At 39.6% G+C, this 18,097-nt stretch overlaps 1 protein-coding gene across 8 annotated transcripts in view; it reads left to right on the top strand.

Moving 5' to 3' along the window:
* cep104 (centrosomal protein 104) overlaps nt 1-18,097 on the top strand; it is a 130,976-nt gene that overhangs the window by 48,685 nt on the left and 64,194 nt on the right. For all 8 annotated transcript variants that reach the window (XM_063033289.1, XM_063033288.1, XM_063033282.1 and 5 more), the window contains one exon: nt 12,439-12,612. In XM_063033289.1, the coding sequence (XP_062889359.1) occupies nt 12,439-12,612 (174 nt within the window). The remainder of the gene's footprint in view (nt 1-12,438; nt 12,613-18,097) is intronic.

Below are 18,097 nucleotides of genomic sequence, written 5' to 3'. Positions count from 1 at the left end.
AAAGGATACAACACCATTTCTAAAGGGTTTGGCAGAATAGTGTACAAATGGGGGAAATTCAACACCGTTGTTACTCTCCCCAAGAGTGGTCAGCCAACAAAAATCACTTCAAGAGCGAGGTGTGTATTCCAGGAGCTCACAAGGAACATCTAAGGACCTACAGGCCTCTCTTGCAATGGCTAATGTCAGTGTTCATGAGCCTACCATCAGGCAGACAATGTTGTGCATGACAGCATTACAAGGAGAAAGCCACTGTTCTCCAAGAACAACAATGCTGCCCGGCTAAGGTTTGCTAAAGACCACGTGGATGAACCAGAAGTCTATTGGAAGAATGTTTTGTGGACGGATGAGTCCAAAATAGAACTTTTTTGGCTTAAGTCACATGTGTTACGTTTGGAGAAAAGCAAACACTACATTCCAGCATCAGAACCTCATCCCATCTGTGATATGTGGTGGTGGCAGTGTCATGGTTTTGGGCCTGCTTTGCTGTCTCGGGGCCAAGATGGCTTGCCGTCATTGATGGAACTAGAAATTTTGAATTGTACCAGCAAATTCTACAGGAAAATGTCAGGGCATCTATCCATGAACTGAAGCTCAAGAGAAAGTGGGTCATGCAGCAAGACAATGACCTTAAACACACAAGTCAGTCTACCAAAGAATGGTTAAAGCAGAAGAAATTCCACGTTTTGGAATGGCCGAGTCAACGTCCTGACCTTAATCCTATAGAAATGTTGTGGAAGGACCTGAAGCAAGCAGTTCCATGTAAGGAAGACCACCAACATCTCAGAGTTGAAGCAGTTTTGTAAGAAGTCGTGGACTAAAAATCCTCCAAGCCAATGTACAGGACTGATCAACGGTTACCGGAAAATATTTGGTTGAAGTTGCTGCTTTACGGTGGCGGCGGGGGGGGGGGGGTGGGGGGGGGGGGGGTGGCCCACAGCAATTACTGAAAGCGAAGGTTCACATACTTTTTTCCAACAAATACATGTAATATTGAATCATTTTTCTAAATAAATGAAAAGTATATATTTTTTGCATTATTTGTTTAATTGGGTTCTCTTTACAGTGGCATGCAAAAGTTTGGGCACCGCTGGTCAAAATTTCTGTTACTGTGAATAGCTAAGCGAGTAAAAGATGAACTGATTTCCAAAAGGCATAAAGTTAAAGATGACACATTTCTTTAATATTTTAAGCAAGAAAACTTTTTTATTTCCATCATTTACAGTTTCAAAATAACAAAAAAGGAAAAGGGCCCGAAGCAAAAGTTTGGGCACCCTGCATGGCAGTACTTAGTAACATCCCCTTTGGTAAGTATCACAGCTTTTAAACGCTTTTTGTAGCCAGTTAAGAGTCTTTCAATTCTTGTTTGGGGGAATTTTCGCCCATTCTTCCTTGCAAAAGGCTTCTAGTTCTGTGAGATTCTTGGGCTGTCTTGCATGCACTGCTCTTTTGAGGTCTATCCACAGATTCTCCATGAAGTTCTATTTTAACTTCAGTCCACAGGACTTGTTTCCAAAATGCATCAGACTTGTTTAGATATTCCTTTGAACCTTTTGAATAGAAGTTTTTGACCGCGATGAGCAAAGATATGTTTGGAGAAAAAAGAGTGCAGAACTTCATGAAAAGAACCACTCTCCAACTGTTAAGCACGGGGGTGGATCGATCATGCTTTGGGCTTGTGTTGCAGCCAGTGGCACGAGGAACATTTACTGGTGGAGGGAAGAATAAATTCAACTAAATACCAGCAAATTCTGGAAGCAAACATCACACCGTCTGTAAAAAAGCTGAAGATGAAAAGAGGATGGCTTCTACAACAGGATAATGAACCTAAACACACCTCAAAATCCACAATGGACTACCTCAAGAGGCGCAAGCTGAAGGTTTTGCCATGGCCTCAGCGTCCCCTGACCTAAACATCATCTGAAATCTGTGGATAGACCTCAAAAGAGCAGTGCATGCAAGATGGCCCAAGAATCTCACAGAACTAGAAGCCTTTTGCAAGGAAGAATGGGTGAAAATCCCCCAAACATGAATTGAAGGACTCTTAACTGGCTACAAAAAGCGTTTAAAAGCTGTGATACTTACCAAACAGGGTGTTACTATGTACTGCCGTGCAGGGTGCCCAAACTTTTGCTTCAGGCCCTTTTCCTTTTTTGTTATTTTGAAACTGTAAAAGATGGAAATAAAAACGTTTTCTTGCTTAAAATATTAAATATGTCATCTTTAACTTTATGCCTTTTGGAAATCAGTTCATCTTTTACTCGCTTAGCTATTCACAGTAATAGAAATTTTGATCAGGGGAGCCCAAACTTTTGAATGCCACTAGAGTTGAAGCAGTTTTGTAAAGAGAAATGGACTAAAATTCCTCCAAGCTGATGTACAGGACTGATCAACGGTTACCAGAAATATTTGGTTGCAGTTACTGCTTTACCCGGGGGGGGGGGGGACATGTCACAGCACTTACTGAAAGCGAAGGTTCACATACTTTTTTCCAACAAATGCATGTAATATTGCATAATTTTTCTAAATAAATAAATGAAAAGTATACATTTTTGCATTATTTGTTTCATTGGGTTCTCTTTATCTAGTTTTAGGACTTGTGTGAAGATCTGATCAAACTTTAGATCATATTTATGCAGAAATAAAGAACGTTCTAAAGGGTCAACAAATTTCTAGCACCACTGTACATGCACAGTCAACAACCGTGGAAGCAAGTTATTGGGGGAGGATAATTGCTGAACCAAAACCTTTATCTCTGGAATTTATATAATGATTTTCAACATGAATTTGTTTCAGCATCCCATGAGAAACTTTGTCAAATGGCTGTAAAAGACATGAAGCTTCAGTAGGATTTAAAAATAAAATTGGTGGTGCAGTGAAATTTTCAGAAGGTTGACTATAGTTACATCAGGATATTGATCAACTAGGAAAGTGGGCAAAGGTTGGCAGCTGATACTTTAATTTGTACAAATGTGAAATGCTTTTGGGAAGTTAAACCAAGGCAGGACCTAGAGTCAATGGCAATGTCCTGGGAGATTTTGAATAGAGACCTATGTGTAAAAGCTCATGATTCACTAAAAGTAACATGGGTAGGTAGGGTGGTGAAAATGGCATGTGTCCTGCTTGCCTTCATCAGTTGAGACTGAGTACAAAAGAGTAAGGGTTTCATTTTGCAGTTCTACAAAGTGTTCAAAATGTTGATTGGCTGCACTTGGATTAATGTTGTGCAGTTCTAATTGCCACACTGTAGGAAAGATGTGATTAAGTTGGAGAGGATGCAGAAAGGATTCATAAGAATGTTGTCTGGATTGCAGGACTTCAGTTAGAAAGAGAGATTTAGATAGGCTGGGTCTTTTTGAGCAAAGAGGGTAAATTGAGACATAGTCATGTTTTATTGATCCTGGAGGAAATTGGTTTTCGTTACAGTTGCACCATAAATAATAAGTAATAAAACCATAAATAGTTAAATAGTAATGTGTAAATTATGAAATAAGTCCAGGACCAGCCTATTGGCTCAGGGTGTCTGACCCTCCAAGGGAGGAGTTGTAAAGTTTGATGGCCACAGGCAGGAGAAACGTGCTAATAATAAGAAAGATGAGGTTTACAATTCACCAGAGTTATTTGGTATCAGTATCTGTTCCTAAATTCTGAGGGTAAGAAGAAAAAAGAACCAAGAACCACTGTTGGGCTAAAATGTGCTTTTAGCCCACTCTGCCACTCAGTTGGATCATAGCTGGTCCTATCTAAGCATTATTAACTTTGCATTCCTAGGCCTCCTAATATATTTACTTTTATAGACTCATCTTCAATTAACTTCTTGCAAAAATGTCTATTTTCAATCCCCTAGATTAAGTAGTCACCCAGAATGATGTACGTTACATGGAGTATATTATTTGACACCATCAAAATCAACTGATTGTTTTGTAATTTTCAATCCCTTGCAGCTTTGATTTCTGCATACTGAATTGTGAAGTTGCTGGAGCTACCTTTCATCATTAATGTAAAACTCAAATAATCTTGCATACTCCATACTTTGGTGCTGGACTAGCAGATTATATGAACTACTCTTACTTAAAAACATCAAACACCTTTTATTAGCATTTTAAAAACATACTATACAGTAGTGTAATAGATTTTGCAGTGAACCTGGTGAGTTCCTAGAGAGCAGGAGGTTTGTAAGTATTCAGGATCGCTGCACATGAGGCCCACATCTTTGAGCCCCAGATGTTCTTCAGACCCTAGGAAGTGTTGCAGCCATAAATCCTGCTGGTATTCACTTGCTCATGCTCACTAATAAGTGAACTAGATGCTGAACAATTTAATATTTGATTTTTCTCAGTTTTATTGGCTCCCAGAATGCATTGGGAAATTAAAATGCTTTTCTTGTATAGCAGAGGAACAATATTTATGGCCCAAAAATTAATATGACCAAGAAATATGATAAATGGTGTGGAAGATGTAATGGAAGGGAAATTACTTTTTAAGGTGACAACAGGTAAATTCTGTTACTGAATGGGTGGATTGTATTCCAAGGAAATAGTCTGCATTGAAGCCATATCAAAGTTCAAAGTAAAATTTATTATCGAAGTATGTATATGTCACCATATACTTTTCTGAGATTCATTTTCTTGCAAGTATTCACAGTAGAAAAAAGAAATGCGGTAGAATCAATGAAAAACTACACACAAAGACTGACAAACAGCCAATGTGCACAAGACAAACTGTACACATAGAATAAATAAAAAATAGATCAGACAAAGCTGAGAAAGAGTTGCAGAGTTCTTGAAAGCAAGTCCATAGGTTGTGGTATCAGTTCTGTGTTGAGGTGAGTGAAGTTATCTGTGTTGTTTTTGGAACCCGATGCTTGAAGGGTAATAACTGTAACTGGACCTGGTGGTATGAAACCTAAGGCACCTGTACCACCTAATGGCAGCAGCGAGAAGAAAGCATGGCCTAGGTGGTTTCTTGTTATTGGTAATGGATGCTACTTTCCTGTGGCAGCATTCCTTGTAGATGTTCTCAGTGGTGGGCAAGGCTTTTCCTTTGATGGACTGGGCTGTATCACAACTTTTTATTGGCTTTTCTGTTCTTGGGCATCAGTGTTTCCATATCAGCCCATGATGTAATCAGTCAGGATACTCTCCACAGAAATTTGTTAAAGTTATAGATGACATGCTGAACCTGTGCAAACCTCTAAGGAAGTAGAGGTGCTGACATGCCTTCTTTGTGATGGCGCTTTCATGCTGTACTTGGCCTTACGGTCTTGAATACAGGTGTCCCCCCCCTCCCCCGCTTTACAAAGGTAGAGCGTTCCTGTGAAACCTTCCTTAAGCTGAAATGGCGTAAAGCAAAGAACCATTAATTTATATTGGAAAAATTTTGGTAAAAGCGAAAATCCTCTTTGTAATGCGAAAACAGGTTACTAATGTAGGTCTTTCGTAAAAGCGAAGTGGCGCAAAGCGAACATTCATAAAGCGGGGGACACCTGTATAAAGCGAGTAGAGCAGGGGGATAAGCACACAGCTTTATAGTGCACCTGTGCTGATGGTGATTGTGGAGGAGATGTTAGCAATCCAAACTGACTGGGGTCTGCAAGTTTATGAAATTGAGGACCCAGTTGCACAAGGAGATATTGAGGCCTAGGTCTTGGCACTTACTGATTTGTTTTGAGGGGATGATAGTATTGAATGCAGAGCTGTAGTCAATGAAGAACATCAGATATTGCAGGGCTGAGTGAAGAGCCAGTGAAGTGGTGTCTTTTGTTGACCTGTTGTGATGGTAGGCAAATTGAAGGAGATCCATGTCAGTCCTCTGGCAAGAGTTGATGTTTCATGACCAACCTCTCAAAGCACTTCATCTGTGTATCTGTCAAGAAAGAGTTGAAAAACTTGCTTCTTCTCCCTCCCCACGCACACAAATTCTGTTGGAGTGAATTTTATTTTATTTCTCAAATATTTGCACCATTATTTGTGAATTTCAAATTTATGTAACTGTGAGGTTGCACTATATTCATTTATAATTAATGTATTTTGTAATTGCCACTAGGGGGCAGCCAAGTATCAGTTTGATGCCAAAATCAAGACTTTTTTCCAGATTCATTTATATAAACATACGGATGCAGTCAAATGCGCCTTTTGCTTCAGCAATCAACACAACCTAAGGATGTGCAGGGCAGCCCATAAGAGTTGCCACACTTTCTAGCGCCAGCAAAGCATGCCCACCATGTTCTAAGTTTAAAGTAGGTTTATTATCGAAGTACATATACTATATATAACCTTGGGATTTGCCTCCTTGCCGGCAGCCATAAAACAAAGAAACACATTAGAACCCAGTTAAAAAAAAAGCCTAGATGGCAAAGGTCATCAAACACCCAATGTGCATAAAAAGGACAAATTGTGCAAACAATAAAAAAGCAAACAAAACACAACATGATCCATGGAGTCCCCGAAAGTGCGTCCACAGCCATGGAACCAGTTCAGCGCTAGGACGAGTGAAGCCAGTCCAGGAGGCTGATGTCTGTAGGTCATGACCATGGAGCTCATTCAGCGCTGAGGCGAGTGAAGCCAGTCCAGGAGGCTGATGGCTGCAGGCCACAGCCATGGTTCCAGTTCAGTCACACTGCCCTAGCAGCCTTGATTAACCCATCCCAACATGGGACAATTTACAATGACTGGTTAACCTACCCAGAACATCTTTGAACTGTGAGAAGAAACAGAAACACCTTGGGAAAACCTATGAATTGAACTCTGGAATACAGTGACGCTCCAAAATGTAAGAGCCAAAAGTGTATCTTGCTGCATATGTGGCAGAGTTTGTGGATCCCACACTGGTCTCATCAATTATCTCGAGACAACAACTCAAGTCACTCTTTGCCTCAGAGAGAATGTAGTACAGATTAAGAAGACTAGTAGTTCTAAATACTGGCTTCATTTTCACAAACTAGTGGATCTCAAGTTTTGCAGAATAAATTTAGATCGAAGTTGTTAACTGGCTATATTGCCTTGAAACTTGCTGAATTGTTAATTGTTGCGGTGTTCATTGAGCTTTGCAATTAGCTTGCAGACACTTCATCACCAGTTCAGGATGTCATCTTGACTGGTAATGAAATATCTGCAAGCTCGTTGAACACCGTAATATTAAACCCCTCAACCCAAGCTACCAGTATTCAACAACATCCTAAACTATTGTTGAATTTCCTTGTTTGCTTAAAATAAACAGTACTGCATTCTTTTAAGGACAATTACTTAGAATAAATAGAGTCCATAAATGTTATTCTTCCTCACAGGTTTTGTAGTTTGACCACTTCCTTTGCACTGGGTTATTTTAGTGAGAGACAATAGTCAGAAATATTCTTTAACAGCACATATAATTCTAGTTACCACTGTCTTCCATCTAATCCACTTAAAAATATATTATCTAAGCAAATGTTGAATTTGTTTTGAAAGGATGAGTTTTTATAGGTGTAGTCCATTTAATGTCACTTCACTTCAGCTGCTGCCAAGATAAGCAAGTTGAATCGTAGCTTCTTTAGCTTTTCCTAAGTTTCAGTGGGAATTGCCTCCTCACTGAATGTTGTTGTCAGCATAGGCAGGCTTTGTTTTGTTTGTTAGCAGCTCTATTCAAGGTCAGACTGTCCTGTGGTGAACTGCTGGTTCATATTTATGTTCTATTATTCCTATCCTTTCCCCATCAATCTTCATGAGGGTCCCTTATCTACCACCTGTTGGTCTGAGTTGGAAGGCAAACATTCTATTTTTTGTGTGTTGTTCTGGATTTCTAGCATCTGCAGAATCTGTAACATATCGATGTAGTTATAAAGAAGGCAACACAGCGGCTATACTTTATTAGAAGTTTGAAGAGATTTGGCATGTCAACAGATACACTCAAAAACTTATATAGTTGTACCGTGGAGAGCATTCTGACAGGCTGCATCATTGTCTGGTATGGAAGGGCTACTGCACAGGACTGAAAGAAGCTACAAAAGGTTGTAAATCTAGTTGGCTCCATCTTGGGTACTAGCCTACAAAGTACCCAGGACATCTTTAGGGAGTGGTGTCTCAGAACAGCAGCGGCCATTATTAAGGACCTCCAGCATCCAGGACATGCCCTTTTTTCACTGTTACCATCAGGTAGGAGGTACAGAAGCCTGAAGACACTCAGCCATTCAGCAACTGCTTCTTCCCCTCTGCCATCTGATTCCTAAATGAACATTGAATCTTTGGACACTACCTCACTTTTTTTTAATATGCAATATTTCTGTTTTTGCACATTTTAAGAAAATCTATTCAATATATGTAGTTGATTCACTTGTTTATTATCATTTTTATTTTGTTATTTTTCTCTGCTAGATTATGTATTGCATTGAACTGCTGCTGCTAAGTTAACAAATTTCACGTCACATGCAGGTGATAATAAACCTGATTCTGATTCTGGTACATCTAGTATGTCCTGTGTAAAATATATATCTCTAAATGTTTTGGAATTGTTAAAGATGCTGCATAAAAACACATTTTTGGTGTTAACAATAGAATCCAGTCAGTCTGCTATTGTCTTCTCCCTAGATATTTGAATATTGTGTGTACTACACCAAGCAATGTGACCTACCTGATTCTGATTCTATGCCTGATGCTTCTCTGGCCCAGCAGTGTAAAAGGTGCCAAGCTTCAGATTTTTACTCCTAGTAATCTTTGGAACTTTGGAATGATGAATCAGGCTTGCATTGATGCTTTTATATGTGGCATCATTTTGTTTTCAATTTTAAGTTCTTTTTCTTAAACATATTCATGATAATATTCATTTAATGTGTTTGAAACTGTAGAATGATTCAAATTCTGATCAAAAGAAATGATATATTCTGCTCCTGTCTTCCATTTTGGAGTAATTTGCCTTCACAAACCATGTAGATGGTTACAAATTGCAAGCATTTCACCAGTTATAGAATTAAGGATGTTAGGTCAATTAAACTGAATGGGCTTAATTTTAAGTGATAGGTTGAGTGTGCAAGAAGTTTGGCAAATGCAGTTTAATGAGGCAAAGTGTTGTGGTCTTGCACTGCAGTAGAAAAAACTTAAAGGCAGACTATTATCTAGAGCAGGGGTTCTCAGTATTGAGTCCGCAGACTCCTTGCTTTAATGGTATTGGTCCATGGCATAAAAAAGATTGGGAACCCCTGATCTAGAGGGAGAAACTACAAATGAATGGGGTTATCTAATGCTTGAAACTCAGAAGTTAGCATACAGCTGCAGTAAGCAGTTAGGAAGGCCTTTATTGCTAGGGAAGTTGAAGTTTAGAGAAGCATTGTTGCAATTGTATAGTGTTGGGAAACCGTACCTGAAGTACTGTGCGCAGTTTTGGTTCCCTTATTTCAGGAAAACATGCCAGCACTTGAGATGGTCCTGAAAAGATCCATCAATTTAATTCCTGGGATGAGAAGACTGTCATTTTTTTTTAGAATAACTTGGACTTGTGGTTGTTACAATAAAGAGGGCTCATCTTATTGAAAGGTACCAGATCCTAAGAGGGCATGGCAAAGCAGATGTTGAGATGCTTCTTCTAATGGAGGTATCCGGAATGAGGAAATTATTACAAGATAAGGAAGCAGTAGTGTTTTTCTTATCGTACTGAATCTCTGGAATTCTGCATGAAACCCCTCTGGTTTCTTTGGCTGCGTAAGTCTAGGGATTGCACACTCTGGTCCCGCCAAACCCGTGAGATTGAGACGGCTCTCCCACCCCAAACCTGGTTTGTATGGATGTTGTGTAATTTGCTCCCTGGTTACAACTCAGTGCCAAGAAATAATAAGCAGCACGCTGCATACGATTAAAGGAATTATATTTATGAATCTTAACTAAATGGGTTAGTAAAGAAAAGAAAGAACAAGAAACAAGAAGGGCCCATTATAATTAAACATTTAAATGTGCACAAGTTGGAGCTCAACTCTTCCCAAAGTTCATATTCACTGATCCTCAGTCGACTTTGCCACCTTGCTCCATCGAATCACAGTCCCCTACCGGGTCGAATCCTATGGGCAGTTCTCTCCAGCATCTTCTCTCTTCATCTCCTGCCGAACAAAGGACCCCAGCTCACATTGGTGGTGGGCACACTACACAAAATCTAGCTCCTCTGATTGGATGGCTACGTTCCAAAGCACCCGTTATCTCTAACCATAACCCAAACACTGCTTCTACAGAGAAACCATTATATTAGCAGTGTAACCTTTCCCAGTGTGTTGCATGTATTCTAGAGGTAAGGCAGATACATCTTGGAGCTAAATGTAACTGACATGTGGACCAGCTACGATTATGTTGAAGAGTTGAGCAGGTTTGAGGGACCAGATTGTCTGACTGCTCTCCATAATAATTAATTAATTATCCCACACTTGATAGTTTTAGATATTCCCCCCCCCCCCAAGCCATTAATCTAATTTTAGATAGGCTATTTCTTTCAATGACCTTTAATTTTCATCTTGCTACTTGTGAATTTACTAAAGGATGTCTTTTATGGTGAATCTTAAATACAGTGATGTTGGAAAGTTTGTAAATCCTGTAGAATTTTCTCTATTTCTGCATAAATATGACTTAAAATATAATCAGATCTTCATGTAAGTCCTAAAACCAGATAAACAGAACTCAGTTAAATATATAACAGAAAAAACCCTTTTAGTTCATTTATTTATTGAGAAAAATGATCCAATATTACATGCAAACAACAGGAATTCTGCAGATGCTGGAAATTCAAGCAACACGCATCAAAGTTGCTGGTGAACGCCCTGACGAAGGGTCTCGGCCTGAAACGTCGACTGCGCCTCTTCCTACAGATGCTGCTTGGCCTGCTGCGTTCACCAGCAACTTTGATGTGTGTTGCCAATATTACATGTATTTGTTGGAAAAAGTATGTGAACCTCTGCTTTAAGTAACTTGTGTGATCCCCTTGTACAGTAATAACTTCAACCAATGTTTCTGGTAACTGTTGATCAGTCCTGCTCATCGGTTTGAAAGAATTTTAGGCCATTTCTCCTTACAAAACTTCGTCAACCCTGGAATGTCGATGGCCTTCCTTGTATGAGCTGCTTGCTTCAGGTCCTTCCACAACATTTCTATAGGGTTAAGGTCTGGACTTTGACTCAGCTATTCCAAAATATAAATTTTCTTCTTTTTAAACAATTTTGTTGTTGATTTGCTCTCGTCTTTCGGATCATTGTCTTGTTGCATTATTCACCTCCCTCTAAGCTTGAGGTGACGGACTGCTGCCCTGACATGCTCCTGTAAGGTGTCTTCATACAATTTTGAATTCATTGTTCTCTCAGCAATTGCAACCTATTCAGGTCCTGAGGCAGCAAAGTAACCCAAACCGTGATGTTCCTTCCACCATGCTTCACAGTTGGGATGATGTTTTGGTGTTGGTGTGCAGTGCCCTTTTTCTTCCAAATATAGCAATGTGCATTTCTGCCAAAAAGTTTTAACTTTTGTCTCATCTGTCCATGGAACATTGTCCCAGAATTGTTGTGGAACATTCAGCTGGTTTTTTGCAAATTTGAGATGTGCAGCAATGTTTTCTTTTTGGGGAGCAGTGGTTTCCTCGGTGGTGTCCTTCCATGAACACCATTCTTGTTCAGTGTTTTTCTTGTAGTGGACAAATGAACAGAGACTTTAGCAAGCTATAGAGATTTCTGCAGGCCTTTGTTGTTACCCTTGGGTTCTTTTTCAGCTCCTTCAGCATTGCACGCTGTGCTCTTGGTGTGACCTTTGCAGGATCCCCACTCCTAGGGAGAGTAGCAACAGTACTGAGTTTCCTGGATTTGGAAACTAATTTCTCTTATTGTGGACTGATGAACAGTCCTGCCTTTAGGCATGCTTTTGTAGCCTTTACCAGCTTAATGCATCTCTACAAGTTTTTTTTGAGGTCCTCTGAAAGTTGTTTTGATCAAGGCATTGTGCACATAATCGGATCTTTTTTGAGAAAAGCAGGCTCTGTCAGTAACCTGACTTTGTGTCTGTTTTATAGGGCCTGACATCCATAACCCACATCTCCAATCTCATCTCAGAAGACATTACTCAGAGGTTCACAGACTTTTTCCAACAAATACATGTAATATTGGATCATTTTTCTAAATAAATAAATGAACAAGTATAATTTTCTGTGTTATTTATCTAATTGGGTTTTCCTTATCTAGCTTTAGGACTTAATGTGAAGATCTGATCACATTTTAGATCATATTTATTCTGAAACTGAGAAAATTCTACAGGGTTCACAAACTTTCTCGCACCATTGTATATGATAGACCAGTTTAATTGTCTACCATTTTTAAATACTTAAAGCCCATTCACAGTTTAAAAACACTATGATTGTTTTTGTAAATATTCTAAACAAGCAAATTTTAGGGATTTTTTTGCTGTCAGATTAAGAATCTTTGTTATTTTTATTAATATCGTTTCTTAGGTTTTCCAAGCCTCTCTGAAGTTGCTAAAAATGCTGATAACACAGTATGCTCCTAAACACAAACTTGGCAAAGTGGAAATTGCACACTGTGTTGAGAAAACATTACCCATCCTCCTCAGCAAGACTGGAGATGCGACAACACACCTTCGAGTGGCTGCAATGAATTTCATACAAGTAAGCATTTGAGTCCGTGTTATACTTGTGCCTTAACTACCATAGAGTGACACCTTTAGAGAAATAGCACATTGCCGTATTAGAAGCCAACCAGAGAATTCTGTTTATTATTACTGGGTTTATTAGTTTTGGAGGAATTTTATGTTTTTTTCCACATTTCAGAGCAATTACCAAGTATGAATCATACATTTGCGGAAGATAATTAATTGAATTAGTTTGTTCCAGTCAAAAGCTATATTGCTGGAAATGGTATGTGCACAGAAATAAGATTGATGGACAGCACTGACTACTTGTGCATGGGATTCTGAGGGAGAATGAAGACCTTGGCTATAGCAAAGAGGCGGCATCCATCACCCAGGATGTGTCCTCCTCATATTGCTACCATTGAGGAGAGAAGAGAAGACACTCAATATTTCAGGAACAGCTTCTTCCCGTCCACTGTCTGATTTATGAATGGGCAAGAACCCATGAACACTACCTCAGTATTTTCCCCTCATTTATACTTAAAATTAAACCAGGGTGGATATAGTGTCCAGCCCAGCCTTCAGTGCTACTGTTGTACAGAGAAACCTAGGGGAACTTGCATTGTTTTTGGAGGTGGCAACACAGGTAGACAGTTCATGAAAAAGAATTAGATTTTCGTCTTTGGCTGGAGCATTGAGCTCAGGAGTTAGGATGTCATCTTGCAGTTATTTAAGACATTGGTAAGACCACACTTGGAGTACTGAGTATTTCTAGTTGCCAAACTATAAAAAGGATGCAATTAATTTGGAGAGGGTGCAGGGAAGATTCACAGAAATGTTGTGGGGTCTGGAGAGCTTGATTATAGGAGAGACGGGATAGGCTGTGGTTATTTGGCCTGGAGCAAAAGAGGTTTATAAACTCAGGAAGGGCATAGATTACTAGTTAGTCTTTTTCCTAGGTAAGTGGAGTCTAAAATTCGCAAATACAAGTTTAAGTGAGAGGGAAAAGATTTAAGGGGAATCTGAGGGGCAGGTTTTCCTTGCAGGTTAGTGGGTATATGGAATGAGTAAGTTGTAGAGGTGGCTACAGCTGCATGTTTAGAAGATATTTGGAGAGGTACATGGATAGCAAGGTTTAGAGGGATAGGGTCCAAATGCAGATAAGTGAGGCTACCACAGGTAAGAGCTTTCTGTGCTGTGTAACTCTGACTCTATATACATTATCGGTAAAATTAATGACATCAGTTCAGCCTCTTCTCTTGCTCTCTGTACTTCTATCTCATTATCCAGACCTTTTCTAACGTTCTTTCTTCCCCATGTCCAGATATGGCATCTTTCTATAGTTTTGCTATCTTCCCCTCTACATCATATATGAGATTCACCTTCTGAGTTCTTCCCCACACCAGGTCCGACCCGACACCCCCGCTCCACTTCACAAAACCTGCTGGTAGTCATGTTAACTAATATTAGCATTTCTTTTCTCATGCCCTGCCACATCCTTTTGCTCTCCTATCATTACTCTTTTTGGGGAGAAAACTATTTTGGAAGTCTCATTTCCTTTTTCATTTATTGTTTTCTCCCAAACCTGCACTGGTTTTTTCTCCCCCCGTGGTTGATTTGCTCAACTCCGAATGCTGCTCATGCTGCAACCCAAATAACAATGGCAGTAATAATTGTAGACACGATGAAGTCTCAAATTGACAATCTATTGACTTGCATCCTCTTTGAGGTGTTGTGAGTTGTTGATGCACTTGCTGAAATTGATCTCCTGCATGCCTTTTGTCCATCTGGTTTTATATTTATATTATTACCAATTCACCAGTAGCTGCAGAATCAGCAATGATGGTTTTTTTTTTTGCTACTCTATTGGGTACCTCTTGTTATGTTTTGTAACTCCAAAACTAATCGAAAGAAAAACACAGGACAGCGGGAAAATCTCAATATATAATGCATCTCAACTCAAATATGTTATGTTTTGCTCTCTAGTCAATGTGTGTATTTGGTTTATAAATAAAATACATGTGTTTATACTACATAGTACAAATACTACAAGTCGGGTGGGGGCGGAGATTGGTTCACTCTGCTTGGCAGATGAGGCTTGTGGCTGTGAAGCAACCTCAGGTTTTGGGACCTCCTCCATGGTGATTGAAGGAGTTGACTATGGGACAGTACAAAGTGGTTCGGACACCTTTCTTCTCTAACAGTTGACTCTGCCAGGGCAATGGAGGCTATTCCCAGGGATGCAGAGGTGCTGCTCTTGGCATCTTCTGGGTGCCTTGGCAACCCAAACAGGACACGGCAAGCTGCTGAATCTGCTGATCTATCCTAGGCCACAAGACAAAGCTTAGAGCAAACCCCTTCATTTTGACAGTGCTCAAAGACCAGCATGTAGTTCTTCCAACACTTGTAACTTTCAGCTTGGATGGTACAACATCTCTCAATCCCAACAAAAAGCAACCTTCATCAAGGGCAAGTTCATCCCTGTGCTAGTAAAAATGGAAAAACTGGAATTTCTGCTGCTCATTCCAGCCATTTTGAGTGGCCATGTAGACCTGACACAGTGTGGAGTCTTTTCTGGTTTCTCTTTGGATGATCTGTCCTGTAATAGGGAGACTTTAGATTTGCATCAGGGAGAATATGTCAAGTAGTGTGCCCTTTTTTGTAAATTTTTCAGTTATTTCCTTTACCTTTTGTAAAGCCACCTCACATTGTTTAGTCCATTGCCATTTCTTCTTGATCTGTCGAAAAGGGTTCAAGGGGTGGAGCACAGTAGCCAGGTTTGACAGGAACTTGAATAAGTAATTGACAAATCTTAAAAAGGACCAAAAATTGTGATTCTGGTTTAAGATGTTGCTGGTGATGCCCAGGGACAACTAACTGGCAGCAAGAAAAACTATTAAATACCTTACTAATAACACTTCATTAATAAGATCAACTCTAACAATTGAGAAGCAAGCAGAGGAAGAAATGGTCAAGGAAAGCAATGACAGAGGCGCAGGTAAGGCATGGTCAAAGCAAGCAAAGGTGGAGTGGGTTGAAGCATTGTCAAGGCAGAGTCGTGGCATCCCAAAGAGTGAGGGAAGTCCCGATGTCAGATCAATTTAAGTGCCGGGCTGAATTGTGGCAGAGGGGTTCAGGCCCCAGAGCAGTTCGAAAATGAGGAGTGACCGATGTTTGGACAATTTAAACACTAGGCCAGATTGAAAAGGTCATGGTGTCAGGACAGGAGGTGAGGCAAGGGCCAGTTCTGCTTGCCGCTCATGCTGTTACTCAACTCTGTGCTGAACTGAGGCGGTGGCATTTTTCGTCTGCAGTGATTCCTGGCTTTGTGTCTTTCATAAAACTTAATTTCTGAAACTATTTGCTTATTTTTATTGTTTGCATGATTTTTTCCCTCCCTTTGCACATTAGGCGTTTGATGGTTTTTTAAATGGGTTCTTTTGAGGTTTCTTGTTTCGTGGCTGCCTGTAAGGAGACGAATCTCAAGGTTGTTTCATGTATACATACTTTGACGATAAATGTACTTTGAACTTTAAATGTCCTTTGGCCTTGGGCCATTCATCACTGTTTGAATTTTCTCAACACACTTGTGTAATCATTGTGCATCAATGGTGTGACCACAGTAAGTGATGCTTGGTTTAATGAATTCATACTTATTGCATCATGCTCTGTGCCCATAATATTTTAATCCTCTTAACACTGATTTGAGACTTTGGAGATGTTCCTTGTCCTCCTTACCAGTAACATTGATGTTATACAGGTAACACTGAGTGCCTGGACAGCCGTGCAGCACCTGCTCCAAAGCTTTCTGCCAGAGTGCAGGTGCAGATGCTACTGCAGTTTGTTTTTACTGAGTAACAATTTATGTGCTTAAATGAAATACAGAACAAATTATTATACTACTACTATAAAACTATTATTTCCTTGTAGTTATCCATGGAGGAATTCATCCAGTGTATGCTGCCATGTTCTTTTCATTGACTGTAAATGAACAATATCAGTAAATTCTTCATAATTCCTTACTGGTTAGGAAATAGTGAAATCGTTTAATTTTCATTCAGTTCCTGGCATCTCCAATCCTGAATGCTTGAAGATGTCGCGGGCAAAATAGTTAGATCTGATTTTTCATAACCGCTTATTTCTTGCCAGCTCTCAGTGACAAAAATCACTGATTTTGAACACGTGCAACTGATGTTATTTAAAAACTGTACACAATAAATATGATGTGTCTTAATGGCCACAAAAGTGCACACGACTGATGCTAGTTAGAAACTATTTGGTAACAGTGTTCTGTCCCAATTAAGTGGTATAGTGTACCAAATAATCAAGGGAATCTTTGCTATTTTCTTGATTAGGTTTTTGTCCCAAGTAAGTGGGTATCTTGGTTAACCAGTGACTCAATTAACCAGAATCCACTAGATGGTGTTTGGTGGTTAGTTTTGTTCTGTTTTCCTTTTTATTTTTGATGAGTTAATTACTGACACTTGCTTTTATACGCACAATTTTCTTTCAGTTTTGTTTTCCTCTTCACCCTTAATAATAACAACTGATTTTCAGAAGTAATTACCACCCTCTCTCAGCTACCAACACCACAGCTTGCCTTCCTTGGTCTCTTTTGGTTACCACTTAAAGATTTTCCCCTCAAACGTGATATTTATATCTAATTTTCCCCAGTTCTAACATGCCATTTATTTGAAATGTTGATTCTTTTCTTCTCAGATGTTTGTGCTACTGTAAATGTATTTATTGACGTAGAGTGCCATGCGACCCAGCAATCCCCTGATTTAATCCTAGCCTAATCGTGGGACAATTTACAATGACCAATTAACCTACCTACCAACTGGTATGTCTTTGGAATGTAGGAGGAAGCCAGAGCACCTGGAGGAAACCTGCAAAGTCATGGGGAGAATTGAACCCAGTTGCTGGTTACTCTACGGTGCTGCACTTACTGTTTTTATTTTCATATATACCAATTTATTTGTTGGTAACTGGTAACTTCTGGTCTTGTTCCATTGATGGAATAGATAGCTATATTGATTGTGGAAGCACAGTGAAGTAACTTTGGTAGGAATGCACTTGAGAGTTCTGATTGAAAGATGAAACAAAGTGTCTAGCCAATTACCACCTGCCTTAACTATATTAACAGAATTCTGGGTAGGGATCCTGATTGGTTTGATTTTACTGACTGTTTAGCAACTTCAGGGCTGCATTTGTACAGCCACATTGATCATTTCTTCAGGTAGTAGTGAAATGTCTTTGAGACAGATGTTCTTTAATTTACACTTTGTGTCTTTCTTATCTAATGTACTGTAGCTATGAAGAAAAGGCTTGTGTGTTGCCAGTGATTAACTTTGAATTGTTGTCATGCTTTTTAAATGATGAAGGTGCATATCAACTTATTTGGGATTATTTGACTATATGTCAAAGCTTTGAAATTGCATATTCATAAGCAGCCAAAATCATCTTTGGCTGGCAAATGAACATGGGCTGTGTTTGGGGTATGGGGTATGGGGGGGTGGGGG

This window comes from Mobula hypostoma, chromosome 25, assembly GCF_963921235.1.
Source record: "Mobula hypostoma chromosome 25, sMobHyp1.1, whole genome shotgun sequence".
NCBI lineage: Eukaryota > Metazoa > Chordata > Chondrichthyes > Myliobatiformes > Myliobatidae > Mobula > Mobula hypostoma.
The sequence above is the reverse complement of the archived record's forward strand: the minus strand, read 5'-3'. Positions and strand labels throughout refer to the sequence as shown.